Here is a 27,942-nt window from a genome sequence, read left to right on the forward strand (position 1 = left end):
CTATGTTGAAGTTTAGGTGTTAGTTATGAGCCATGACAAGGAGCAGCTGCGCTAGTGCACATGGCTTTTTGTGAGGATTACCCCGGCTTAGGGATCAGAGCCCTTTGCTGATTGGCCCTACTGAAAGCATGCCACTTGGCCAGCTCAACAGGTCGCTTGCTTGGAATTACACCTGTCCAATGATGGATTTCAAGGAGCAGAATTTCTGGCTACCTGTGGACATGACTGTGCCTCAGAGTCCTGAGTGTGAGCTTGTTTAAGATATAAATGGTGAGGGACCGACACTGTCAACTAAATGTGAGGGCATTGGCTGCAGGAAGTTGTGATGGTGCATTACAAAGGGCCGCGGCTGTTGGATTTTGCAAAGACCCCTCAACACCTTCAGTTCAACCAATATGTCCTGACGGGTTACCGGCCAGTGTCCACAGCTCCAGAATGCCTCAGGAGCCTCTTCTACATGCACAATGAGCTGGGCAACATTTACACCCATGGTAAGTACAGAAAATAACGGTGCATGCCTTTGCTTTAAACTGCTTTAAACGCCAATCCGGAATAAATATAACAATTACAATTATTGTATTTGATTTATATCTGAATTATCCAACTGAAATTATATCTTTACAGTAAATTAGCAAATTGTTCTAATGATTTAACTCATACGGGTGATGCAAAAACAAAACAGGTGACAGATGTCCACTACTCTCACTTATGGCCAGTTACAAGCGTACTTGACAGGGTGTGTAATGAGGATATGGGGCATTAGCTGTAATCTGCCCTGGGAATCCCTGTCCTGGAAATATCTTAGAGTTAACAAGGTCTTTAGGTGCGTGTTTGGCTGACACATTCCAGCTGTAAATACACATATGTATCATAATGGGCAAAGCATCCTGGAGATCCACATGTTTGCTTAAATTGCATACAAAATTAGGGGATGTTAACGTATTTTTTAAATCTGTATTTTTGATGTATGACTTCAAAGACAAATTAAAGCCTGGCTTAAGTTGTGCAAAGACGTGAAAAAATTAAAAAAAAGAACTGAAACCAGGACAACCTTGAACTTCTGAGTGCATCTTCCTCTTGCTCCATTATCCTTGGCTATCCCATAAGTTCATTAAGACTAACACTCTTACTAGGGGGAAGTGAAGGGCATTAGCTTTAGAGTCTGGTTTCCTCGTGCATATTGTCAACAGTCATGTCTTTCACATTATTCCCGGTAAAGAATAAAACAGAGTATTTAATTCCTCATACTGCACTGCATGATGTGATATTTAACATCTGTTATAAACATGATACCATTAGCCTACATGATGTCCACCTCACAAACCTTTAAAACTTTTGGACACATTGAAGGCATTACCTTCTCTTACAATACTTAAGGGTGATGATTTATAATTAAAGGACTTTCTAAAGAACTAATATCTGTGTAGGTTTCTGAAATGTTTTCATTTTTCTTTACCTCCATTTAATTTTCTTTATTTCTTTCTCCTTTCAATTCCTAATCTTCTACCTCAGGAGTCCCTTTTTTCCTTTTCTTGGTGCTGCTGCCTTTTAGTATCCCCTGGATGGAGGTGGACAGCGTCTGGATCTGTGTGGTCCACTACCTGGCCTGCCTCTGTCCCACCGTGGGCTCGGTTGTCTACCACGTGTTCATGAACCATGTGGGAGGAGAACATGTGTATGACACCCTGCTCTCCCTAGACATGTTCGGGGTCTGCCTCGTTAACACCCTGGGTAGGTCCTTGATGCTAATTGGCTCTGCTGTCTGCTGGAATTTATTGCAATGAGTGCAACATCGAGTCAAAGCTATTTTCAACTCGGACAAATTACACCTGACAGTCGTCATCAGTGTATCAGTTGTCTGATAAAAAATGTGAGATGCAGTTGAAAAGAAGAAGAAAAAACATTTTATATATATATATATATATATATATATATATATATATGATAATCATAATATAATTATTGTAATATATATTTATAGTGTCACAGGGCGTTATGTTGCCATTGTTGACAACCAGCAGAGACTTCCCAAAATCACTACTTTCAGGCAAGAAATAGTTCTCTTTTTGTAATATGGACGGAGCCAGGTTATCTTTTTCCACGTTTCCAGTCTTTATGCTGAGCTATGCTATGCAGCTGCTTGCTATAGCCTTATTTAGCGCACAGTGGCAACACTTACAGCTTGTTGGTTTGAATATTTTTATGCTAAAACTAAAATCTGATTCCAGTCCAAGACTACACAGTGGCTAATGACAACATGTGACTTTTATTTTATTAATTTGTATATCTTCCCTCTTGTCACCAGGTGCACTTCCCATCATACACATCACTCTTCTTTGCTACCCAGCCATGCGACAGACTGCCTTGTTGGCTTACATCCTCCTGTCATCCTACAGCATCTACTGTGCCACCACGGCCCGTACCAACATCCTGCGCCTGCAAGCTTTCGCCTGGCAGGCCGCCTTCCGCTTCAGCCTCTTCCTGTTCCGGGTGTTCGGCAATGGTGCGGGCAGCCCAAACTCCCTGCGCCTCTTTGTCATCATGGACTCTCTGGCTGTGGTGGGTGGGCTGGTCAACATCATCCAGATCCCTGAGCGCTTCATCCCTGGCCTGTTTGACAACTGGGGCAACAGCCACCAGATAATGCATGTCATGGTTATTTGCTCAATTATCTACCTGCATTGGGGCACACTGGAGGATTTAGCCTGGATAAAAACCTACCAGTGTCCTACTGAGTGAGGCAAAGTGTATAAAGTACACATGTATACACTCAAGGCTGCGCTTATAGAAATGAGATGTAGGATTCAATGAGACAGGAGGAGTAAAGTACAAAGAGATCAAGTTGATTCAAAAGGCACTTTAGTCTTAGCTGCTGAAATTCTTCACATGGGAAGTTTGCAATTTGACATTTTGTCAGAGCAGAATAAGAGGAACTTAAAGTGTTGAAACTGTGGAACTCAAAGAACAATATACCAAATTAAAAATCCTGAGCATACTTGATTTTTAGTTTGTTGAAATGCAGTAGTTTTGGGTTATATTACCCATAACCAAAATAGTTTTTAAATTGAAAATGACATAACTGTATTTAATAAATTATATATTTTTTACATCTTCCCCCAACATGTATTCCATTTAGGAATGGTGATAGTTCCTGTGACAAAGTCAAATTATGCATGTGGATGAATTATTCTGTTGTTTAATTGCAATTGAGAGATATATTGTATATACATATGAAAAGAAAAATCATTTTATTTTCTATTGCTGTCAGTCAAACTTGAACTGCTTTCATTTGGACTTGGCAACAAATGTTGGATTCCTTTCATTGGCATTCTTATCTGCTTTCAAACACACCGTCACCTTCAAACAAAAGCGCCAATGCACCTAAAACGGCATTCAATTATTAAAATATACGGCCTCTTTCAGAAAACAGGAGGTGTGTAGATCAGACAAGATTGAGCTATGAATGTTGCAGAGGTGGCATACATAGAGTATAACTAATACGTTTTATTGTTTTACAACACTCAGTCAATGCATGCTTGTGTTATCTGCAACGCTGGACAACCTTCAGTCTTCGTCTGAGCTGCTGTCATCCTCCGTCTCTGATAGGTCGGCAATGGGAAACCGCAAGATGGCGGCCACTCCACTCAGCTGAGTCAGTTCTGAGGAGAGAGTCGAGGATAAATCAAAAAGGGGAACGTACACAGCCAGAAATTGAGCAACTGGAGGTCATCTATAAAGAGATAGTCAGGGCGTCAATCAATGGATCTTATGAAAGGGACACTGGAGTTTTTCACCACAAGTAGCTCCATAGAGTAATGTTTTAAGAGCAGCTGCCCGTTTTGTTTGACTCATGGAAAAGGATGTACATGCAAGCAGTCATAGCAATACAAATCATTCCGCAGAAAAAAAGCTGGTGGCAGCAATGCGCCAACGAAGTCAGTAAAGAAGAAGCACGTTAGCAAACACGGACATAAACAATGAAGGTTCAAAATATATTTTTTTTTTAATCTGCCCTGCAAATGTTTGAGGAACAGAATACATTTAACAGTTTTATTAGGCGTCAAGGATACCCACAATGCCTTTGTGAGAAACACAAAATGCTTCAATAAGTAGATTGTGCTCTAGTATTTGTTTGACAAAATCCTTGTCAAATAAATACTTCAGATATGTTTTTTAAGGAATATTCATGTCTTCTAATGTAGAACAAATACAAATCAGTGTTTTATAACTTACGTTCACCAGACACGTGAAGGCTTGAGAATATTCTGCATGAAAAAGTGAGAAAATTCATTAGCTGAATGCTTGACAAAGGATACTCAGCCAGTTCTTAATGAATGTTAATATTATCAGTCAAAAGGATGATTTCTACCTGACATTGCCGCCATTGTCTCTCACACCGTCCACCAACCGAACGTAACGACTCCTCGTGGGGATTTCCTGATGTCTGGATGTATGGATGACACAAAAAATGCATTGTGTTTTCATCATTGATAGGTTTAAAGCCCAGAAAGTTGCAGGAATAGGTACAAGAAATGTGTGAATAACTGAGAATTAAATCAATTTAATATGAATTCAGTATCTTTTGAATTATTCTGATGGCATATATTTTTGATTTGATTAGACAATCCCAGAGAAACCTGTTGAAAATATTGGCTGGTAGCAGCTAAAACATATTTCAGCAGCAACTAGGTTAACCCGACAAGTCTGTCTGTAAAAACAAACATACACTGCGATTTAAAATCGATAACCTAAAGAATGTCTCGGCATGTACCTGAACAGATTATCGCTTATCAACAAGGTGTCAACGGCGAGGGCTTCAGCAGCTTTCTCCACATGAGCCACTCTGTGAGGATGCAAAAACACAAAGATTGTGAATTACCAGTGTGAATGTTGAAGACTCCGTGGGTCACTTCCTGTTGACTGCTATAGTCCATTATCACTCACCCATAGAAGGCTCGGTCAGGCTCATGCTGGAGCATCTTGTAAAAATCTTCCAGTATTTTCACCTCTCCAGCTGCCTGAAAGTTAAACATAAATACCAGTGAGTCATTTTGTCAACTTGTGAGCATTTGTTTACAAGATGATAAAACAAGCAGGATGTATAATCACCTTGGTATCAGAAAGCCTACTTGTCACAGTGGGGTCAGAAAGGATTTCTGCAAAACAACAAAGAGTCAAGTTTTTACCTTGTGATGAGATTTAATTGTTTAATTCTCCTTTATTGCCCACCAGTTTGTACCTTTGAGTGAGTACTTGTGACCTGATGACGAGTGGACCAGCATGAATTTGGGTCGATTCTCCAGCAGGATTTTGTTGTCCTGACGCACCGCCTCTCTATAGAGGTAGGCGATGAACTGGTCCTTCACAAACCCTGGACTGGCGACCAGGATGCACTTTACAACTAGTAGAAGGCAAGGAAGAGAAATCAAATCAAAACTGTCAGAATGTGGAATTCAACAGAAACGAGAGAACACTATGTGGCGACAATAATAAAAAGGAGAAGTGTTTGACACAGAACAGGAACATACTTTATGTGTAAGCATGTGTAAGTGTGTATATGTCAGGATCTACACAGCAACACTACCATCAAAATTGATGTGGCGAAGAATTGCCTGCATCACAGCCTCATAAAACCTCTCCAGCGCCTGCAAACAGAGTAACATACAGCTCCACATCAGCGCACATGACTAATACACAAAGTCCCAGTACTGAGGCACTGTGTTTTAAAACTGGGGTCATCTTACCCACATGATAACGAAACAAAAAATGTTATTATGCATCCAAGACACTCTCTCTTCCTGACTCTTGCCTTAAAAGGGAAAATGCACCACTAATGTGGATGTATAATCAGTGTTGATTTTTAATTGAAGCAATACATTCCTCAGTGCATGCTATACTGAACGAGAAAGTGAAGTTCTCCTGCTCGCGAAGGCTTGTATGTACATTCATTTTCTGTTATTGATGTCCACTATTTTACTTACTGTAAATATTTACTATGAATTCTAGATTTATATTTCAATCTTAAGAACAACATATTTTGTTTGAGCTGGTTACGGCTGTGCAGATCTACCTTCTCGTGCTGAGTGCAGCTTCCCCTTCTCTTGCGAGGAATGGTGACCTCCACCTTTGCACGGAGCAGAGTCATGGCGGGGGTCACAAGCACCACGTTGGCCAGACCCTCCTGCATCACCACGGCTGCCACATCTGCCTTCTGGGTTGCATCACATGCCTGCTCTAAAGGGGAGACAAGGCAACCATACATGTGAGGTTGTGGGTACTTTGTGACATAATCCAGTAATATGTATTATTGGTAATTGTAGTTGATCAAAGAACAACAAAAAAAACACTTTATTCTCTAATGTAAGTTATTGTGGTGAAGCAATGACTCAATGGACCTCCTCCAAATACATGAACCCCATTAGTTATTCTAATCCTCAGTCTTCCCGTTTCTCACTATTCTGTCCCAATGACAACACTCTCTCTTTCATGGCAATGTAAATAAAAGAGGACTGTGCATTTTCTGTAAAAGAAAACCAGCTAATATGTCACCCTGTCAGTCAGGCAATGCAGTCCTTATTAGTTTTGATTTGCCTTATAATTTTCGGTATCTAGAGCACCTCATCGTATCATTATAAGACATTAGCTGACATAAAAAGAAGTCAAACGAAAGCAAGAACATCTAATCTGGAATTCTTCAAGCAAAGGGATTTACATAAATACTTGGACTCCTTGTGTTGTTTTAACCATATCGGCTCAGGTCACAATTACTTGTTGCTTCTTGACAGAAGGAGGCAAAGGTCTATGTTTTGTCAGAGTGAAAACATGTGAATCAATTCGGCAGAATGCTCAAGTTGTCCAGGATCACAGTGGTTAATAACAGTGTTAACACCAAGACCAAATACGGAATACTTTCTTTAAAACGCTAGAATCTTTTCCTTCAGTGGTTTGGTTCATTTGGTCAGTCGAGAACATGTATTCACACTGGGGAGCGCATCACATAACTGCACCAAGAATGGGTGAAATGTCTTAATCCTCTTGTAGAGAACTATTGGCAGTCGGTTAGGAGTAGGGATGGGTATCGTTTGGGTTTTTTCCGATACCGGTGCTAAACCGATACTTTTAAAACGATACCGGTGCCTAAACGGTGCCTGAACCGATACTTTTTTTATTGCCAAGGAAATTCCTTTTCTTAAAATTGAACAATATATTAACTGTTTAAAGCAGGGGTGCCCACACTTTTTTGGCTCACGAGCTACTTTTAAAATGACCAAGTCAAAAAGATCTACCTACATTAATAATGCTTATATCTATATAAAGCATTATTAATGTATAAATATACAGAGTATACTTTATATTTACAACATTGGCGAACCTTGCATAACTGCATGAACCCTTATGACACAATACAATTTTGTACATTTTTGGTCATTACATTTTGCTCTGATGACTTCACTGCATGGAACCAGCAGGGTTGCATAGTCCGGACAGTAGCTGCTGGTAGTCAGCGTCAGGCAGACCAAATGGTCATCAGTCATGGTGGAATGGTGTTTGAACTTAATCTTTTTCATGTGGGAAAAGGCTGACTCTAGGGCTGCAACTAACGATTATTTTCATAAACGACTAATCTATTGACTATTTTTTCGATTAATCGACTAATCTAATGACTATTTCCCATAGCAAATTAAGAATAGTAACTCAAAATGTTGGAATTTAAACTTCAAATGTATTTGAGTAACAAGATCTGAACATCAGAACATCATCATAACAAATAAATTAAATAGTAATACAAATTAAAGTGCAAATATGCTTTAAAAATAAAGAAAAAGTACAAATAAAGCTTTAAAGGTAACTCAACATATCAATCAAGCCTCTGAAAGTGCAAAAATAACTAAAGAATAACTGGGCTGCAAGTGCCATTCAAAGTCCAAAAGTTTAAAAAAATTGTCCATCCTACCCGATAATTAAAACGCAAGGGTTTAAAAGTAAATCAAAATGACTCATTACAGTCCCACGTCTTGCTGCTCCCTCCTTCAGGGGAACACACAATTTACACACGTTTTAAATTGTAATTCAGAAACGTGAGCATATTGACATACTCTTAGTTGGTTGTATTCTGCATGTTTAACAACATGGAGAAACTCCTGTATCTCCGGACAGAGCTCTATTAGCCATCTCACATCAGTGTGCAGCAGGAAGTCAGAGTGGCTGCAGTCCTTCTCCAGATGCGCACAGAACATCCGTCTTTGAAGAGCTCTCGCTCGATTAGACGATCTTTGTTGCCACATCCGTGATCTCTTTCATGTTTAGCGTTGTAGCGCATAATGCTTGTTGGTGTATTGTGCAGTGGTAATTAAGGAAGTCGGGGAAAACATCTCCCTGTACTTGGCAATACATCCATTCAAGCGGCCAACCATTGCGGGCGCAGCGTCCGTAGTGATTGACATTAATTTGCACACTGGGAGCTGGGTTTTGTCGCTAAAGTTTTTTTTTAATTATTATTATTTTTTAAATGGCATGCGATCTACCCGCACTACCTCCGTGATCGACTGGTAGATCGCGATCGACGTATTGGGCACCCCTGGTTTAAAGTATACTTTACATATAAATAAATAAATAAATACACGCAACACACTTGTCTTCAAACTACAGCTTCAAACCTTTTAACTTCAAACTATAAACAATATATATTTAAAAAAAAGAACAGACACAAATCAGGTGGCCTGATTGGGAACGTGTGCAACAGAACTCAGACACTGTTGGATTCTACAAACTGCTGCTTTACTGGACTACACGTCATCATTAATATCAACTGGGAGAGATTTGTTCCAGCAAGCTCGTGCTCGTGTCTGCAGCGATCTCTGTGTGCGCGCGCTGTGAGTGTTGTGTGAGCGCTGGAAGCCCCGCCCCCTCGAGCCCCGCTCTGCATGAGGCGGACAACAGAGAATGGAGGAGTGAGCTCTGATCCGCGCTTTGTATCGATATATCAAAATCCTATCGTTTTTTTCGTACGGGTACCGCGCTACCTTTTTAGCATCTATATACCGAGCAACATTACAGAGTAGTGTAAACAAAAAAGTATTTAAATCGGCTCAGGCACCGGAAGGAAGCACCGAAATCTGCGTTGCTTTTCGGTCCGGTAATTACCGGACGTGTTGGAACACGTGTTCGGGTACCCAACCCTAGTTAGGAGTGGGAACTAATCTGAATTAGATACCAGAAATCACTCTCACATGCAGTTTTAATTGTGTAAGGAATTGGATGCTGAGATTCTGACAGCTGAGTGTGCAGTTGCTAAAAAGCATGACATCCAGTCTGGTAAACAAGATAGTTGTGAGTCCAGGTGATTACTGTTTACAAGTCCTGGTTAACGTGCAAGTGAGAAGTGTGGGGTTTTCTGCTGCGATTAATCTGACCGAACAAGACAAATCAGAATCTCAGTCAAATGTAAGCAGTGGCACCTGCTTACCGATTCGATCCAGCACAACGCTGTCCCAGCTCTTTTTAGCCAGAGTGAACTTCCGGTTGAGCTCGAGCTCGATAGTGTGATAAGCCCCCATCTGATGAATGAAGAAGAGAACACAATCAATCACAACAACTACTTCTTATATCAAACAGGACAGGCGTCAACATTAGGACAAATTGTAAAGCTGAGCAATGATCAAAAAAATGCAGCATACGAAACAGAGTCTTCTGATTATGGCAAATACAATTAATATGCTAACTATCTTCAGACCCTTTGAGCGTGAAAAATACTAAATGACACAGCTGTTATTCTTTGACATGTAATTCTGCTTATGTTAACTAATACAAAGTATTGACTGTTCATTGCCTTGCCACTGTAATTGTATTACTCTAGTCTACCTGCCCCACTTCAAAAACATCTATACATGTGACATGACAGCACAGCTGCCAGGTTGCTTAAAAATCTCAGACCTTGACATACTGGTTCTCCTCTAGGTTAGTGCCCTTTACTCTCAACTGGCAGGCCTGAGAGTCAAAGTCGATAGTCTCCACACTTAAGGTCAGAGTAGTGCGAACTCTGGAGCTGCCCACACTTCCAGTAGGTGACTCTGTCTGCACCTTCCTGTGGGAATACGGGAAAGGGATCTTAGTCCTGTGTGGGTATTTGAGACCAAAACAATGAGTGATACACAGATAGACAGTGAGAGAAAAATAGGGAACCTGATAACCAAGCACAATCATTTGCAAACACAAACTGACTTAAATAAACAAAGCTTAAATAAAGCTAAACTGAACACTGACTTACAGCAAGAGCTTCAGTGGGGTATTGGAAACATTACACCCCCATATTTGCATTTGTGTTGTGCAAAGGCATGAAGTTGAATCCAGCCAATTCAAGAGTGCTCAAGTGTTAGTTTTTAAACAATATGGCTATTGGCTACATTGTGAAAGATTGACATTGAAAGATATTGTATATCAATATATTGTTTATTGGTCAAGAAAATATTACATTGGTGCCAACTTTCCTTCACACCATCCTGACATATTGCACACATTGCAAATGGTATTAAAGTCCTGTGATTCCTATCATGATCAATGCGTCTGAAGCAGACTTGCAGTATTTATATTGCTGAGAAGATACAAGACAGAGCAGGAAATGTGTTTGTCTTGCAAAAACAGAATTTTTGCAAAAGCACAAGTCAATACAGGTTTTTGTTGCAACTCTCCATTTCAGATCTTTCAAGTTACTACAAAGTCCACTAGCGTGGCCAGCTGTATTGATTGTTTTGATCAAATCGTATATAATTAAGGTGGACGGAAGCTAAACCTTGAGTAGCTTTGATAGTATATAAATGTATACAGCAACTAGTAGCATAATCTGTATCCTTATCAACTAATGAAGCACTGACATGAAACATGAAGCAAAAAGATGTTGCATTGCCAATTATTCTGTGCTACAAGATAACAAAGCCAATATCCTTCTCTGTGAGACTGGGAAACTGTCAGATATGTGGGTGTACATTGCACTACACAGCTTTAACCTTCCCTGTATGCCATAAAAGTTAGTGGTTACCTGATAGTGGAGGCTCTCAGGCTGTCCCCCACCTGCAGCAGGTTGTAGGTGTGCCACATATCCTCCGCCTCCTCTGGCATCAGAGTCACCTGGCTGCGGACGTGCAAGCAATCAATAAGCCAGGTTCTGAGTTGGTGTTATTCATGTGGTTTTTGATTACCACAAAATTAAACTGTGGATATGCTCGTACTTAAATAATTACTTATGGTAAAGTTATGAATCCATGCTGCTACAGTAATTATGGAGTGAATATCAATTATAACAATATAGGGTTAGTTGTGTTAACTTACTTTGTTTTGTATACGCTCAGTCATACAATCAATGCTTAACCTATGTGGTTAAATGTCGTGTCCTGGGTGTGTGTTTTATTACATATTAACTAAGGGACTATTTGTACCAACTAGCTAGCCCAAAACTCGCAACGTCTCCACCCGATAGAACAGGGGAAAGTAAACCACATATTGATACTTACCACGATGAAGCAGACACATGTAACGTTACAATCAGCTGTAAAATACCATGCTGGTTAGCTTGCTAACATTAGCCAGTCACTCACCCGGCATTATCTTTTTCAATGTCTTTATGGAGCAACTTCATGGTTGGATGGTTGTGTAATATACACAAGCAAGAGTACTAGAGTAAAGTAGATAGCTTTACGTGTATCCGATTTAGAGTCATGTTTGTCTTACAGTCAATAGGAAAACTAAGAAAGCCATCTCTCAACTTCCCAATGATTCACTCGGTACGTGTTGCCAGGCGCTAGGACATTGCGTCATGCCAACATACGTCGTCAATTCTTCCCATCTTGGTCACTTCCGTGGGTGTCGCTTTACTGCGCAACAAAAACAGACCGATACAAACACCAATAATTGAGTAAATGCGGTCAAACACGGTCTATTTCACACTGTTGATACAATATTTCGATTACGGCCAACATAACCGTGACATACAGCCGAGAACGATTGTTCTTTTTACATTGTGGTTTGAGATAAGCAAATGCTGACCGACGTTGAAAACAGCCAATCCGGGGGAGTTATAGCTCCCTAAGCACCCGCCTTTTGGCAAAACTGGCCAATGGGAGCACGGTAATGGTCAGACCTTTTTCCGTTCCACCTCGCTTTGAGCTAACGCTCATCTAGCCTTTTTTTTGTCGATGGCATGGTGCTAGCAGCTACGGCAGAAATATAGGTGTCGCGGGAAATAACAAATACTGAGAATTAATTCGGACATCTGATGGAAAATAGTTGACTCAGACGGATTTCTGAAGTACATGACAGCCAACACATCTTTTACAATTCAGCACCAAGCCTCACATTTTGAGGTTGACAATTCTGCCCCAAGGTTAGCGAGCTAGCGGGCTAACGGTAGCTGATTAACGCTAAACTAGTTGCGGGAACGGTAACTCGGTTAACGGAGACTAAGTCGTGTGTTCGAAGGAGTGATTAGAAACCAACCAGAATAGAGGAATAGCATGGCCGAAGCCGATAAGTTGAACATCGACTCCATTATACAACGTCTGCTGGAAGGTAAGGCTGTGCCGCTCGATATTTATTCTCCTAGGTAGCCATTTTAGCTAACGGGGGCTAGACAACGACAGCCACCTGTGTTAGTCAGAGTTCATCTCTTTTTGCAAACGAAACACAGGCTGTTGGCCGACAGCTACGTTTGGTCAGTCGCACCCCTCCCGCAGTAAATGAGCCAGTTGTTGTTCCCACATTAATACCGAGTAACCCGTCTATACGCCTGAGTTATGGCCTGGGAAGTGTGATCATACTGGACGTTATGTGAGTCGGGTTAGTGAAAGTGGAATTGCGGTTTTCCAAAAAAATGATGTATTTGGAGCAATGTAAAGCATCTGGCAAATTCTGTCGTTCAACACATCCTTGGACGAAATGTACTTCTTCTTTGTAGCCATTTAAGCAGAATGATCAACATATAAATACAATGCGAACCTCAAATTGTAAGATATTTTAAATGTATTACTGTATATCTATCATACATGGCATGTTTTGAGTTGGTAGTTACATCGTGGTCCTGAAGTATTTTCTTTTGCTTTATTACATGCAAACGAGTTACAATTCTCGCGCGAGGTCAAAGATCCCCACATCTATGTAATAACACTGTTTGTAGTTTCAGGAAGTCATGAGTTCACTATTTATGGGTCAGTTCTAGGAGTTGTCTCTAAAAGCTGCTGCTTGGCTTAATTTAAGGGCATAGTAGAATATTTGTACATATTTACTACTTAAAAACTGTCAATTGTTGACTTTTAGTTGTAGATTAGTACTCGGCATCCACATATGCATTGTAAAAACGTTGAATCTACAGTACCATCTTTTCTTCCACATTTTAATCTTTAAATCAAATATTAGAATGATTGCTTGTATGATGGCGGAAAGAGTCCATGATTGAATGAATACTAATAAGCGTGCACACACACAACAAGTCTAATCACATGTGACATTTATTTTAGGGTGTGTTTTCCCCCGTTTTAGAAAGAAATCCTAAATGTTGCCCTTCTATCAGAATAGTGTTATAATTTCTAATCTCTTTTTTTTTCACACAATGTTTAATAACACATGAGTATGAATCATGCACTCTACTGTGTTTATATTATTTTGTTTCCAGTGTGCAATTTTTCACTCTTGTTGCATTTTTCTTCACAGTGAAAGGCTCCAGACCTGGCAAAAATGTTCAGCTGACAGAAAATGAAATCCGTGGTCTCTGCCTCAAATCCCGGGAGATCTTCCTCAGCCAGCCAATTCTGCTCGAACTTGAGGCGCCCCTCAAGATTTGTGGTGAGGCTTTAGTTGTGTTCTTTCGAGTACAACAAGTGTGGTCAAAAAGCATTTACAAGCTCCTAGATTGTAGCTTATAGTGCTGGACTGAGAAAGCTTACATTCACGTTATATAGTGCATGGCTGTGACCTTGCCACATCATTACAGAACTATAGGGATGAGCTGGTAACACTGGCTTGCCGGTGCAGTGCTGTTCTGCACCCCCACTCTCCCTGGATTTGCCCTCCCGCGTCATACTGCTGAGGCCACTTAATGAAGAATCATGTTAGTTTAAAGAAACAGTCTACAGATTTCAGGAACTGGCCAAGTTTGCACTGTGGTGAGAATCACCAGCATCCTCTCCCTAAATGCACACTTGCTCATTCAGTTAATTGTCTCATCATCACAAGAAACAAGTCAAACAACACAATAGAGTGTTAATTTTAAGTAATGCATGGCCAATCATGATATGAAGTGCTGTTGTTAATTTGCAGGGTGCCAAGTGTTGTACCTCTATCCAAGTCCCTTACCTTTTTGTTGTGCATATATACACAGCATGATAATTACACCTTTGACCAATCATTGCTGTTCCCATTCTAATACTCCTTGTCTCACCAGGTGATGTTCATGGGCAGTACTATGATCTGCTGAGGCTGTTTGAATATGGGGGCTTTCCACCAGAGAGCAACTATCTCTTCCTGGGAGATTATGTAGACAGAGGCAAGCAGTCCCTTGAGACCATCTGCCTGTTGTTGGCATACAAGATCAAATACCCAGAAAACTTCTTCCTGCTGAGAGGAAACCATGAGTGCGCCTCCATTAACAGAATATATGGCTTCTACGATGAGTGTAAGTCATTTTGGATTCACACAGATACAAACATACATTAATGTTACCACTTTTATTTACGAATACCCAAAGTTTGCTAAATATGTAAGCCCAAGCCTGAAGGCTTTTGTGTAGTCATGGTAATGCAGTCATTGGTGTGCATTAAGATGTTTTGAATGAAAAAATCTGGACAATTTTTATTGTATTGTTAGAAGTTGACGAAAAAAATGTAACAGTAATTTGTAACAACTAAAGCCATAACGCAGATAACGCCTTGGTCTCCCAAGCTTTGGGCTGGGGAGTGTGTGAAAAGGCAGTATGAGCAGTAAATATTCACATGTCTTTCTCTGCTATTCAGAGTCATGTTTATGGAAAGTATTGTGTTCCTAATGTGATGAAATAGGTTCTATACATTTTATTGTTTTCAAGATTAGATTGGGATCAAGTTTAGGGCTGCAACAACGAATCGATAAAAATCGATTATCAAAAGTGTTGGCAACGAATTTCATTATCGATTCGTTGTGTCGCGCGATTATTACGTCGGGCAATAAGTCGCGGAGAAGAAAAAAAAGAGCGGAGCAGAGCAACTGGCCGGCCAGCGTTTCTGAGATTGGAGTGAGAGACGAGAAAAGCTGTGGTCGTGATGTTCTCAAAAATAGAAGATCTTTGACAAGTTGAGTCTTGGCCAATCAGCGTCTTCATGTTCCTCAAACTTGTTTTTAACGGAAGCTAGTCAGCTTGCTATTGCGTTAGCTAACGTGTTTGGTTGTGTATTGTCGTTAAAGTTACGTTATGTTCCTTTACAGTTCAGTCTTGCTTGTAAAAAAACGTAACGTGATGAAACATGCCGTCACCCCCCGGTCTGGTTCAGTTCACGCTGTCACTCGTTAACGTTAAACCGGCACACCGGCGGATCTGGCTGCAGGTTTTTTTTTATTTTTTACTCAAAGTAGAATGAAGCAAGTCATGTCGTTGGGCTTAGCCAACAACGTGACGTCGTGGTCATAAGAGACCCAGAATGAAAGAGTTTAAGGAAGAGGACGCTCTATATGGAGCAGTACAGCTTCCCTCTGTCCCAGTATTTCATACATATTGATAACGCAGGGTATGCTAAATGCAGCCTCTGGAGGGATCAATTACAGTAAAAAGGGCTCACATTTGGCAGATGTAAAGCATAGATGTGTATGTTTTTAGTGTTAGTCCATTTTGTTGTTTTAATTAACAGCTCATGGATGTTCAAGGAGCAACCTGTTTGTGCACTTTCTGAAGATGTTTTGCACTGTCACTTCTGTTTTTGAATAAAGGGTTGGAAATGAACGCTTTTTTGATAAAAAGATTTTTTTATCCGATTCATCGATTAATCGAAAAAATAATCAACCAATTAATCGATTATTAAAATAATCGTTAGTTGCAGCCCTAATCAAGTTTGGTTTCCTCCCACAGGTAAGAGGCGATACAACATAAAGCTGTGGAAGACCTTCACTGACTGCTTCAACTGTTTGCCCGTTGCAGCCATTGTTGATGAGAAGATTTTCTGTTGCCATGGAGGTATCCTCTTCAAACAGTTCATTTGGCTTCTTTCCAATGTGCACACACACAAACTCGCCTCTGCACTGTGGTTACTGTCAACATAATGGTCAAAGGCCTGCTAGACTGTGTGGGATCTTAATGTGTTGTCTAAGTATATTTATATATCCTTGTCCTGTTCAGTGGTCATGGCTAAAAAGCATTTTTTTCTTCTAATCGCACAAACAGTGATTCTAACAAGTAGAAAACAGTTTTGATGGACAGGTACAATTGAATCAGATTGTGCTTATGACTATGGCATTGCTGGTCTAAGCGTGTACCAATATACCAAAGGCAATGCCGTCTGTCCAATATGATTGGTCTCATGTGGGCTTTAATGCATTTCATATGTCCTAAAAATGTATATACTGGTAATGGTCTTAAACAACTGACTGTTTCAAACACATGCCCTGGGCAGTCACTCTCAAAATGCTCAGCTCAGAGAGTAGAAGCCAAATGTGAGGAGCCTATCGCTCTGTACACTTGAGACTTAAATATGTGTTGCGGTGGGGCTGATGAAAGAGTACTTGAGCACATTTGATTGAAAAAGTATGGAAGTTACACAAATGTTAGTAACCGATCTTATTTTGTGTAAATACAAATAAAATCAGCCCACGGGTTTAGACAATGTGACACAAACGGGCACAGATAGTCATGACGGTAAATGCCATCTCCCCCATCAAACATTAAATTACATAACACAAAACACAACAAAAGCATATTGTATTTTAAGTGCACACTACACTCAATCGTTTAGCAAAGTGAACAAACACCTCAGTTAATGTAATTCTTTAATAAAGAAAACGTATGAACCGGAATTTAGGTTGATTGCCGGTCTTATTATTTTAGAAAATCTGTTATTATGTGATTTGCCTTGTTTTGGTTGGGATTGTGATATATTAAGAAATTTGTATGAATCTTTTCTTTCAGGTGAATTTGTAACTTTTAGGCCGTAATACCAAACCTAGACTTCAAAACATCAAGAAACATACTGTATGTTTTTTTTTAATTCTTTCTAACATTTAATATTTCTACATTGAACTTTTCCAGGCCTGTCCCCAGACCTCCAGTCTATGGAGCAGGTGCGAAGGGTCATGCGCCCCACGGATGTGCCTGACCAGGGCCTCCTCTGCGATCTGTTGTGGGCCGACCCGGATAAGGATGTGCTCGGCTGGGGCGAGAACGACCGTGGTGTCTCCTTCACCTTTGGCGCCGATGTGGTCACAAAATTCCTCCACAAACACGACATGGACCTGATTTGTCGGGCCCATCAGGTCAGTGCACGATCTTGAGCCCAAGGTTAAGATGTAGGAAGGAAAGCCAATAGAGACGAATAGAACCAGTGAATGCACTCAAATGTAAGCCACCCCTCCTCTGTACATCTGGTTAAACAGCAAAGAGTTAGGTGTGGAACTGTATCTTGTTATGGGATAGCATCTCAATCTGTGTCTCTACAGTATTTTTGTCTCCTTTTCATATAAACTCCTTCTGTAGTTAACACAAGGCTAGCACTTTTATCAAACTAGCGTGTCCAGCTGTTCGTGAATATTTGAAGAAAAGTAAAGAGAACTGCTCAAGTACTTTGACAGCCCCATGGCCATTTCAGCACAGTTGGATTTCAGCCAGTTTTACTGATAACCAGGTAGGCAATTTAACCGATAGCAATGCATTTATATTGTATACGCCCTTTTATTAACATTCTGTAAATTAATTACAGTGTGGTTCTGTTTTTGTGGATGATTTATTGTATATCCTATTGTATGTCCTTAAAATACCACTTGTTCACATGTCGTTAATCTGTTTTCAGGTGGTTGAGGACGGATATGAGTTCTTTGCAAAGAGGCAGCTGGTGACTCTGTTCTCAGCTCCAAACTACTGTGGTGAGTTTGACAACGCCGGAGCCATGATGAGTGTAGATGAGACCCTCATGTGCTCATTCCAGGTAAGAAAGGCTTCTGATAAACACACACATCCTACGTATTAGATTTGAAATGTTTTTGATGTTAATTTTGGCTCTGTTTTATCGCCTTTGCCTATTTACAGATTCTCAAACCTGCGGACAAGAAGCTGTTCTACGGCGGTGGAGGGGGGATGGGCTCTGGCCGCCCAGTCACCCCCCCAAGGAAAGCTAAGAAATGACAGCAGTAGTTTGCCCTCGACCTCCAACCCACCCCTTCTGCCCTCTCTACCTCTCTTCTCCTTTCTTTCACCAAACAGCCAGAAATGAAACCTATACCCAGGGCTTTTTTCCTTTTTTATCTGTACTTCTTAAAACATTTAATGTTACGACTTGTCTGAGTGAGTGCGTGCGTGCGTGCGCAAATGACAAAATGTGTCTCGTCTGCCGGTGAGCATTAAAATCATGTGTGCACGTGTACAACTGGTGTGAGAGTATTAGAGATTTATACTTTCCCCTCTCTCTTACCACTCCTCCCGTGGAAAGGATAAAACCACAGTGTCTGTCTGTACAGTAATTTTAACTGAAAAAGCAGGGTTTGGGAGACAGTGGGAGATTGCTGACATGATGACTTTAGCAGCGAACCCCTGCCAGCAGGTGGCGTGTGTGTACTTGTGGAGGGGGGAAGTATTTTGTTTTCCCTGTCCTCTGTACTGTAAAATCTCCATCACAGGTGTGTGTGTGTGTGTGTGTGTTTGTGTGTGTGTGTGTGTGCGTACGTGCGTGCGTGTGTGCGTGCGTGCATGCATGCGCTATCTTGCCTTTCAGAGCGTGGCGTCTCGGTATCCTTGAACAGGAACGAGTATGTCGCCTCGTCTAAGAAGAGCAAGGACGTGCTTACCCAAACACACACACACACACACACACACACACACACACACACACACACACGCATATGACTCTTCAGATTCATATGAGCCAGAGCTGTAAAAAAAAACATACAGTTTAGGTTTGTACAGATTTGATTACTTGAATGAGATTTTTTGTGAATTCGTTTTGTAGTCTTTCATCAAGTTGACCAATAAAGCGAGAATCTGAGCTACAATGTCTACTTGTCATTTTTAATGTAATGCTGTATCTGCCATGTGATGTACATAAGTGCACTTGTGAATAACTAGTTCAGTGCCTGTTCGCTGCATGACCGATCAGAACGGGCCAATAGCCTTGCTCCCGGTATTGCTGCTTGCAGTATTATCGGGGGGGGGGGGGCAACTGTTAAGCTTGTGGCTGTTTGGAACAGACTGATTGCTTGGCATGCTGCTTGCAGCGCTGGCAAGCAATGCTTGTTTACTCCAGAGAGGTCAGTTGTAGTGTTGGTTTGTCCATCATCCAGCAGCGAAAGTGAGCTGCGGACGACATGCTCGACAACCTGCAGATCTGAAGGCCTTCCCCCACAGCTGCCTCTTTGCTTTATAGTTAAATCTCTTGCAAATACATTGTTGCATATCTCTTTACAAGTCCTCACAGTACCCGGAGTTGCCTGAGTTTTAATAGGTCAATAAATCACCGAGCATCTTTTCACGATGACTGTTCAATGAGTCGCAGTAAACTCACTGTTTAAAGAAGCTGGATGAAATCCGCTCTTTCCAATATTAAGGTGGTTTTGAAAAAGGTATCTGACTATTCTCACTATCAATTAATCCATCTGTTATTTTCTTGATTAATCCTTTGTTCTGTAACATGTCAGAAAATAGTGTCCGTCACGATCTCCGAAAGACCAAAGTGATACCATAAAATGACTTGTTTTGTCCATCAAATGACCCAAAATCGGATAATATATTGTTCAGTTATAAATTGCTAAACAAAGAAATGAAAATCCTCACTTTGAGAAGCTGAAACCAGCAGATTTGTTTGTCATCTTAAGCAATTACACAATCATTAATAGTTTGTTGCGCAGTTAATTAATAGACAGATCAGCTCGGAATGAATTATCTTGATTTAAAAGGGACCATGTACAGTTCAAACATGAATGTCACCATTTGATGCACTGTTCCAGATTATAGCTTCAGCTAATTTGCATCTGTAGTCTCTCGGCAGGTCATAACAAACCTAACACAATGGCAAACAGTACAGGAGGAAAGACACAATACAACATATGTGATGAGAAGAACACAATACAAAGATACAGAGTAGCACATTGAAAGTAAGGAATAAAAAACATAATAATTTTGCATAATGAGTACAGTGCTGAAGCAGCTTTCAACAGATTTTTTTAAATAGTTGTAAAACTGCTGATGGAGCTGCAGCTCTTCACCACATCATGCAGGGTGTTCCAGTGCTTTGTGGCTTTCCAGAACATGTCATATCATGTCCTATCATGATTGTATTGCATATTTTGTTCATATTTATTCAAATAATTATTACTCTATGTTTATTTGGTATTGAACAATTTGGATCTATGTAATATCTCTTAACTTGCCTCAACTCAAAATATATTATATTTTTGAATTATGTAACTTATTTTAATATACCATGTCCCTGAAAGAGATTTTTTTCCAAATAGTAAATTAGGTGATATTTATAGCTCACTCCCCATAAAAAGACAGTTAAAAGCAGCAATTTGACTGAGACTCAAACTACAGATTAGTGAAGTAATTCACTTGCTCTGCTGCATCATGCTCTTTTGTCAGCTGTTATCCACAAGGAGGAGCTGTTGAGCCAACTATGAGACAAAAACAGAAAAACTATGGCGGCTGCAGTAGTTGCAACATTTTGTACAGAATCATACGTCCAATAATTTGTTTGAATCAATTTGTAAAATAATTGTTAGAGGGGTCGTATTCACTTTCTGTTACAGCGGCTGTGTAGAAAAGTGTGCATCTCTCTTTTACGTTCCCCATTCTATATTTATCAAAAAAGGATCCCATTTCTTTCTTAGGTATTTCTCTGGCTCTTTTTGCATTCATTCGTCTTCCTGTCATCAACACTCTTTTCGAAGACGCTCCGTCTATCATTTTGCCTTCCTTTTACAGGACCAATGAGGTGAGAGGTGAAGGGTACATCTGAAGGGGGTTGAGATTTTAAAGAGCAGTAGCTTTTTGAATGGAAATACTTTTTCTGTAAATCCCTGTCCTGTAGTTTGATAGAAATAGTTGTTTCAAAATCTAAAGAAAATGTCCAGTTGAGTGAAGACCACCTGTATGTTTTCTGGAAAAACAGTTGTGAAAAATAAAGACCCCATTTCTCATTAATTTGATAACACCTGATTGCAGAAGCAATTGTTACCTTTCCAAACCTCTATGTGGCAAAGACTAAAATATATCTGTGAGTTGTTGAACTTCTAATAGAAACCACATTCTTACTGTGAATCTGTTGACCATCGGGTGCCTCAGCCGTTCTCTTTTGCCTTCAGGAGTCCAATCCTCATTTATAGTGGGGCATTATACTTGAAGACCTCAGTCACCCTCGGTCGTTACAATTTATCACCGGCTGTGTGGCGTCAGACTGCGGCACTTCTATAAATTGTGTTTCCAAAAATGTTGGTCAGTGAGTCATAAGGACGCAAATGTGTCCTTGTCTCTGCTGTGTGTAGGTTCACTGTATTCAATGCTTTTAGAAAAGGGTGAAAATCAAACTTTGGGTCATGTATTATGGGCTGCAATCCATTTTTGCGGCTGCAGCGTGCCAAACAGTCATAGCAAACAGCCTCTAAATAGTGTCTTGGTTAGATAAGAGTACTAAAAATAGACAAGATATTGAAGATGTAGTATATTTCCAAGAGTTCATCTTTCAGATGACACCAGATACTGTATGTACTAGGTAGCTATGCTGGCATGAAATAATAAATTGTTGCATTTATGACTGCTATAATGAAACTCCAGAAGGATTTTGTTTATCTGCAGACATTTAAAAAACAAAACTTGTCAGTGCATCCTGCTGTTTTGGGAATATAGTTGTTATTGACATAAATGTAGGTATTCACTCATGAAATATAATCTCCTTCATAGAGAAGTGTGCCAGTACATGTATTGTGTGGTCCAAAGTGCATGTGAGTAGAGGGCTTGACGATGTCATTGGAGGTGAAGAAAGAGCACTCAATTAATTTACTTTCTGAAAAGTTCAAGTAGAAATAAAAGTAGTCTTCTACGTCACAAATTAATCAAATTTACTGAAAGTTCCCTGAGTAACTTCATGAAAAAATACGATAAAGAATTGAATACACATTTATGTCTGTGGTCAATTTGTGATGAAATTGCACATAAAAAAACCCCTGTTTTTGGGTAAATGTAGGTCATGACAACATTTGCATGTCTACATCAACATATAAAACAATACACACATATATATATATATATATATATATATATATATATATATATATATATGTATATATATATATATATATATATATATATATATATATATATATATATGTATATATATATATATATATATATATATATATATATATATATATATATATATATATATATATATATGTGTGTGTGTGTGTGTGTTCTGCGGTGATTGTATGCTCATTACTAGCTACTTCTTTAGTTCATGCTATTGTAGACTAAACTCTGAATGGTGTGTAGATTCGTGAAACCTTGTACAGCTAAAAAGGTACTGTGAATACTTCTAAATGTACATTGACTGACTCGAGACAGCTGTCAAAGTCAAATCTGACTTTTTCTCAGCCAGTAAAGATAACAGGATGCTGTGCTTGATTCTGTAGATCTTGAGTGCTCCCAATAAAATGTCTCTGCCTGTACATTTACATCATTCTCAAAAATGCTGAGCCAAGTAAAGTATGACCCATCAATAGAATGAAAGCCACTTTTGATCAACAGGCTCACTTACTTTCCAATCGACTCCCCCGAGGCTTATATAGTACAGCCCTAAGTGTGTGGAATGGTGTGAACAACCAGGAACTCCTCGTCCCAGCGCACAACACGGATACTGATGACACTGTGGCGTCAAATGTGTGCCCCAACATCCTGTCTTATTTTCCCCCAATAGTTGAAAGTTGCATTTACGTGCCTGAGCTAAAGGTCCAGCATTCTGAAATGAAAAAGCTGCAAAGCTGTCGCGGTGCCATACCCAGCAGCACAGTGTCACCTGCTCTATTTATATCCCGTGAGGAATTTTGGATTCAGAGACTCAGCTGCCACTTCTATTATTACTATTAGCTAATGCTGTAACAAGTACCCAGCTAACACCGACACTGTAGCTCCTTTATCCATTGCCTTATTGCCCAGTACTAATTATGTCCTCACTGTCAATACCACACATGTCATTAGATTTTATGTGGTTGGTCAGTGAACCTTTTGGTAACCTAATTTCGCTAACTTTAATAGCTAAAGTACCAATACTGCATTTGAATGGACGCTAGACTAATTGCAGATGCTGCAGTATTGACCTATTACAGTACCTCCATTGCCTGGAGCCTGTTGAGTTTGAGAGCGTTTTTTAAATCAATATGTGACTGAAGAAATTAAAAGAAAATTAACAATTACACTTCCTGGCTGGCTGACAAATTAGTTCAGTTTGTTTTTCATAAAACTAGAGGAATGAAACGTGTTTGTAACTACCAGCTATTGTAAAGGAGGGTCCATCAGCTACACAGTACACAACGTTCAACCCACAGAATGTCCTGTGAAACACAATAACCTTCTTCAGGAAATATGTCAGTCTTTCCTGGCCCCTCGTCTTAAAGTGACAAATGTCCCTCTCACTTTGCGTGTGCTGTGCAAGTCAGCAGAGACCGACTTAGTTGCATCAGTTAGCCGTGCGTACTGCTGAACCTCCACAGCACTTAACACTTGTGCAGAACTGGGAACGTGTACAGAGTTCACATGTGGAGGAGGGAGGGCTCCATGGGTTAAGGCGGCACATGGTGATCCCTCAGCCTGGCACGAGGGCGTGGCATGTTAGCGCCACGGGGGAAGTTGGAAGTGATGGGTGTCCCAACTTGCAGGGGTTCACGCTGTAGTAGTCCCTGCAACCACAGGCTACTGATACTTCAGCAATAGACCTAGGCGGAAGACGGAGGGGACGGGGGAGAAACCTTATCCTTCTGGGATATTGAGTTAAATGTCACTGCTCTGCCCTGAGGGAGACACTGACAGGCCGACCCCTATCACAGCTCCCAAATCTCAGAGGTCAGAACGGCTGTACAACAGCTGAGGCCTGGAGAACGGCTGGGTGAAACAGAGATGGGAACACTGGCCGAACAGAATGAGGATCAAATGTTTCAGCAACATGTCTGGGAACAAAAAAAGTTTATGCAACATGAATGTATTGCTACATTGATAAGATTCACCCCTTGAAGTTTATAATGTACTTTTACATTTGGATGGCCTGTAGATATTTAACAACCGTGTGGATTGTAGGTTTACATGAGTTTGCGCACATATCATCATCACACTAATCGTTCTCATATCGTTTTGAATTTCAGTGAAATTAAAGGAAATTATGATATATATGTGTACTGAAAATTTGATCATATCCAATACTTGAATCATGAAGAAAATCTAAATATATTTGCATGCATCCAGCTTTGCAAAGCAGCTTTTCAAAAGAGATGTGAAGTGTATTGCTTTACCATCACTTGTGCAAATATGCATTACAGTAAAGGCTTTCTGCTCTTCTACATCATGGATACATTTCTGTATATTTTGGGGAAGGAATTGCCTTCACCAGCAGGCCAGAGGGCCAGGTCAGCTGGTAACCAGGAGCTGATGGGAAACCTGAAGGCTGCCACAAAAACAACTTTCTATTTTAGAAATGTTGGAGGAGCAGCAGAAGCTCCTGTTTGTGCTTAGAATATCTTAAGTTTAGATCCATGACATGTGTAAACCAATGTATTACTTCATATACACTACACATACATACTTTGCATTTTTGCACTTCTCTATTGTTTAAGTTTCATTTCATTTCCTAAATTAATACTCTCTGCTCTGTACATATCTTTCATCCCAGCTATTTTATTTTTATTTTTGTATATATCTTTCATACCTGTTGTTTTTATATGTTATTTTGTGTCTGTAAGTTGCTGCTCCTCCAACAACACATTTCCCCTTTGGGATTAATAAAGTATATATTCATTCATTGTACAAATGTATCACTACTACACACACACACACACACACACACACACACACACACACACACATATATATATATATATATATATATATATATATATATATATATATATATATAAATATAAATATATATATATATATATATATATATATATATATATGTAATGTATATATTGATATGTTAAATTTTTTCCTTTATTCCCACACAAATTATGGGCAGACTCACTCACAGTCCACGGTTCCAGAGGGTCCTTGGAGAAGCCGCCCTTCAACCTGAGTAAAATCCTCCATTACTGGATGAATTAAATGATGACAAATAAACATGTGCAGCTCTGAAACAGAATCAGTGACTTGCTCTAGCAGGCAAGTCACTGAGTCTGTTTCAGAGCTGCACATGTTTATTTGTCATCTTTTATTTGAATTGTCCTCTTGTCCATCTGTCAATACACTAACACTAACCATACAACATTAATATTGTATTAAACACATCAGTAAAAGTGTCATTCTTTTACAAACATGTTTTCCATATATAGACATGAGAGAAAAACCTTTTAAATGGTGGTATAATTAAATGGATTTTACGGCCTTCATTCTTTATCAGTTTTGTTGGCTCACATTATGTTTGTTCACACCAGAATGTGAGTCGTTGATTGGTCAAGTTAATTGTTATGGACACAAGGAAAATCCTCACTTGAACTATGGCGTAAGTTGTTATGAATTAGAAATAAATAAAAAGCTGGATCATAGAAAAGTGAAATTAGCAGTATTTGTCAGCTATAAAATAATGTGTAAATCTGGTGGTGAACCTTGCTGTGATATAAGTGATTGTGACACCCAAAGATTTTTTTTAGAAATTTTGAGCAAAAAAAAGTTAATTATCATCACTATTATCATCATTCACAGTTCAAACAACACTTCACCGACATGATTTATTGTTATTTGTCATCACATGCTGTTCTATGCATTACCCTTGTATAGACCATGAAACTGTCATGCCATACACAAATAGTTTTTGGGTTTCCCTCAAGCACAATTTGTTTGACCTGATTGGCTTGAATTTGCTGAAACATCCAGTTTATGTGAGGGCCACACTTTTTGACACTTTTAATTTGAAAGCAAACTGTCCTCATAGTGGCTTTCAAATGAAATATGACACAGCAAAATCAATCACAATATACAGTACAACACCATTGATGATGCAGACGGCTGACACTGACAGCTGTTAACATTTTTCTGGAGCGGTTTGACCAAAAATAAACCTTGGAGAATGCAAATTGTTATGCAATAACTGCTGATGCGTGCATTGAGAGTAAAGGCCTTTCTCACACTGAAAATAAATTGATCTTTGGTTCTGGCTGGCACTGTGACATTACACGACAACGTAACACAAGAATAAGTATATTGCAGCATAAATGTGCCCTGTAGCTGTCAGAAGTGTTGAGCCGTGACCACTGCTGTTCCTACTGGAGCACGTGTCAGTTTATTGATAAGCAACAGTAACTTGAATTCCTGTCTGCACCACGAAGCAGCCTGTTTACTGCCGGTAAAACAGATAATAAATCAACAGAGTGGGTGCTCAACAGTATGTTTTATACTGAATGTTCAGTGCATGAAGTGTTACTGATCTATTGTTGTCATAAAGGCAAACGAAACAGAACAAATAATGAGTGATCAATAACGACCAAACAGATTTTCGGATTTAAATAAATAAAATAAAAAATTCATCATATCAAGTAACATGTTCTTTTCTCTGTTAAATCATGTGTATTGTTATTTGTCTATAACATATTCAGTGCTGTGAATCCACCACAAGAGGCCAATGTGCATCACTGAATTGTCATTTGTGGACAGATCACCTGTTGTGCCTCTATCTAAGCCGCTCCATATCTCCCCACGGCCTTCCTTTCCTCATAAAAAAAGAGAAATAAAACTTGATCCTTCTGTATCTGCAGTCTCTGCTGTGCACTAGTGGGACACACTGGCTGTCCTCTTGGCATTCATGTCCCCCAGAGATCATTCCTCTACGACACACACACACACTTTTCCTTTATCATTCCCATGTCTTACTTAGGTGTATTATCAGGTCTGTATAGTCTCTGTTATTATGAATTGAATTACATGTGCAGTGTTGATGACATTAGGGGATGCAGTTCTGTTATCTAAAGTTCTTGTTTCTGGTTCGAGCCTTGAACTTAATGTGTCAATGTGCCGACATGTCTAACTCACATTCTCCGTGTAAAATTCTTGTACTAGAGTATTCGTCTACCATCTCACTCCTTCAATCTCTCACTAGTTCACTCCTCTCTCTCCCTCTGGCTCAGCCACCTTCCTCAGCAGAAACCAGTTGAGCCATCACTCAATATGCCCCCCCTCCCTCCACTCTGGATGAGCTCCTGTCTCACTCTCTCACCTTCTCCCTTCGTCTTATTCCACTGACCATGCATGTTCCAAAAACAGATCTCATTTTCATCCACAGCGTGAATCCCACCCCACCCCGTTCCCGTCCCCCCGTCCCCCAGCCCCTTCACCACCACTCTGCGTTGCCTCCTTTCCCAATCTAAGTCCACCATCTCACCTCCCCATTGCTCCACCTCGAGCCCCACCCGCGCCCCTCCACCATACCCTCACATGCTGGAATTTGGGGGCGTGTGCCGGTGGGGTGTCCACCAATCCTGAGCCCCTTGGTGGTATAAAACCCTGAACATGTATCTGAACATTCGCTCTTTCTGTCCAGT

General features: G+C 40.0%; 3 protein-coding genes across 3 annotated transcripts; 2 read left to right on the forward strand and 1 right to left on the reverse strand.

Annotated features, from left to right (window-relative positions):
• Window positions 1-325: 325 nt before the first annotated feature.
• Window positions 326-2,739, forward strand: LOC306753569 (progestin and adipoQ receptor family member 4-like; the record flags this gene model as incomplete). The annotated part of the gene is made up of 3 exons (XM_079237454.1): window positions 326-491; window positions 1,513-1,731; window positions 2,306-2,739. 3 exons carry the CDS (start codon window positions 326-328, stop codon window positions 2,737-2,739), a joined length of 819 nt encoding a protein of 272 aa, XP_079093580.1.
• A 257-nt stretch (window positions 2,740-2,996) lies between these two features.
• pelo (pelota mRNA surveillance and ribosome rescue factor) lies at window positions 2,997-11,783 on the reverse strand. The gene is made up of 13 exons (XM_079213964.1): window positions 11,592-11,783; window positions 11,036-11,128; window positions 9,934-10,084; window positions 9,467-9,557; window positions 6,071-6,234; window positions 5,585-5,645; window positions 5,240-5,401; window positions 5,110-5,156; window positions 4,945-5,018; window positions 4,772-4,843; window positions 4,370-4,444; window positions 4,234-4,265; window positions 2,997-3,659 (listed from the first exon to the last, which is right to left on the reverse strand). The coding sequence occupies exons 1-13, from the start codon at window positions 11,630-11,632 to the stop codon at window positions 3,565-3,567; spliced, it is 1,158 nt and encodes a 385-aa protein (XP_079070090.1). The 5' UTR covers window positions 11,633-11,783; the 3' UTR covers window positions 2,997-3,564.
• Window positions 11,784-12,226: 443 nt separating this feature from the next.
• ppp1cab (protein phosphatase 1, catalytic subunit, alpha isozyme b) lies at window positions 12,227-19,206 on the forward strand. Its single transcript, XM_079213927.1, has 7 exons — window positions 12,227-12,561; window positions 13,699-13,830; window positions 14,429-14,659; window positions 16,082-16,186; window positions 17,255-17,478; window positions 18,012-18,146; window positions 18,248-19,206. Exons 1-7 carry the CDS (start codon window positions 12,507-12,509, stop codon window positions 18,341-18,343), a joined length of 978 nt encoding a protein of 325 aa, XP_079070053.1. The 5' UTR covers window positions 12,227-12,506; the 3' UTR covers window positions 18,344-19,206.
• The last annotated feature ends 8,736 nt before the right edge of the window (window positions 19,207-27,942 follow it).

This window comes from Taurulus bubalis (assembly GCF_910589615.1).
Source record: "Taurulus bubalis genome assembly, chromosome: 2".
NCBI lineage: Eukaryota > Metazoa > Chordata > Actinopteri > Perciformes > Cottidae > Taurulus > Taurulus bubalis.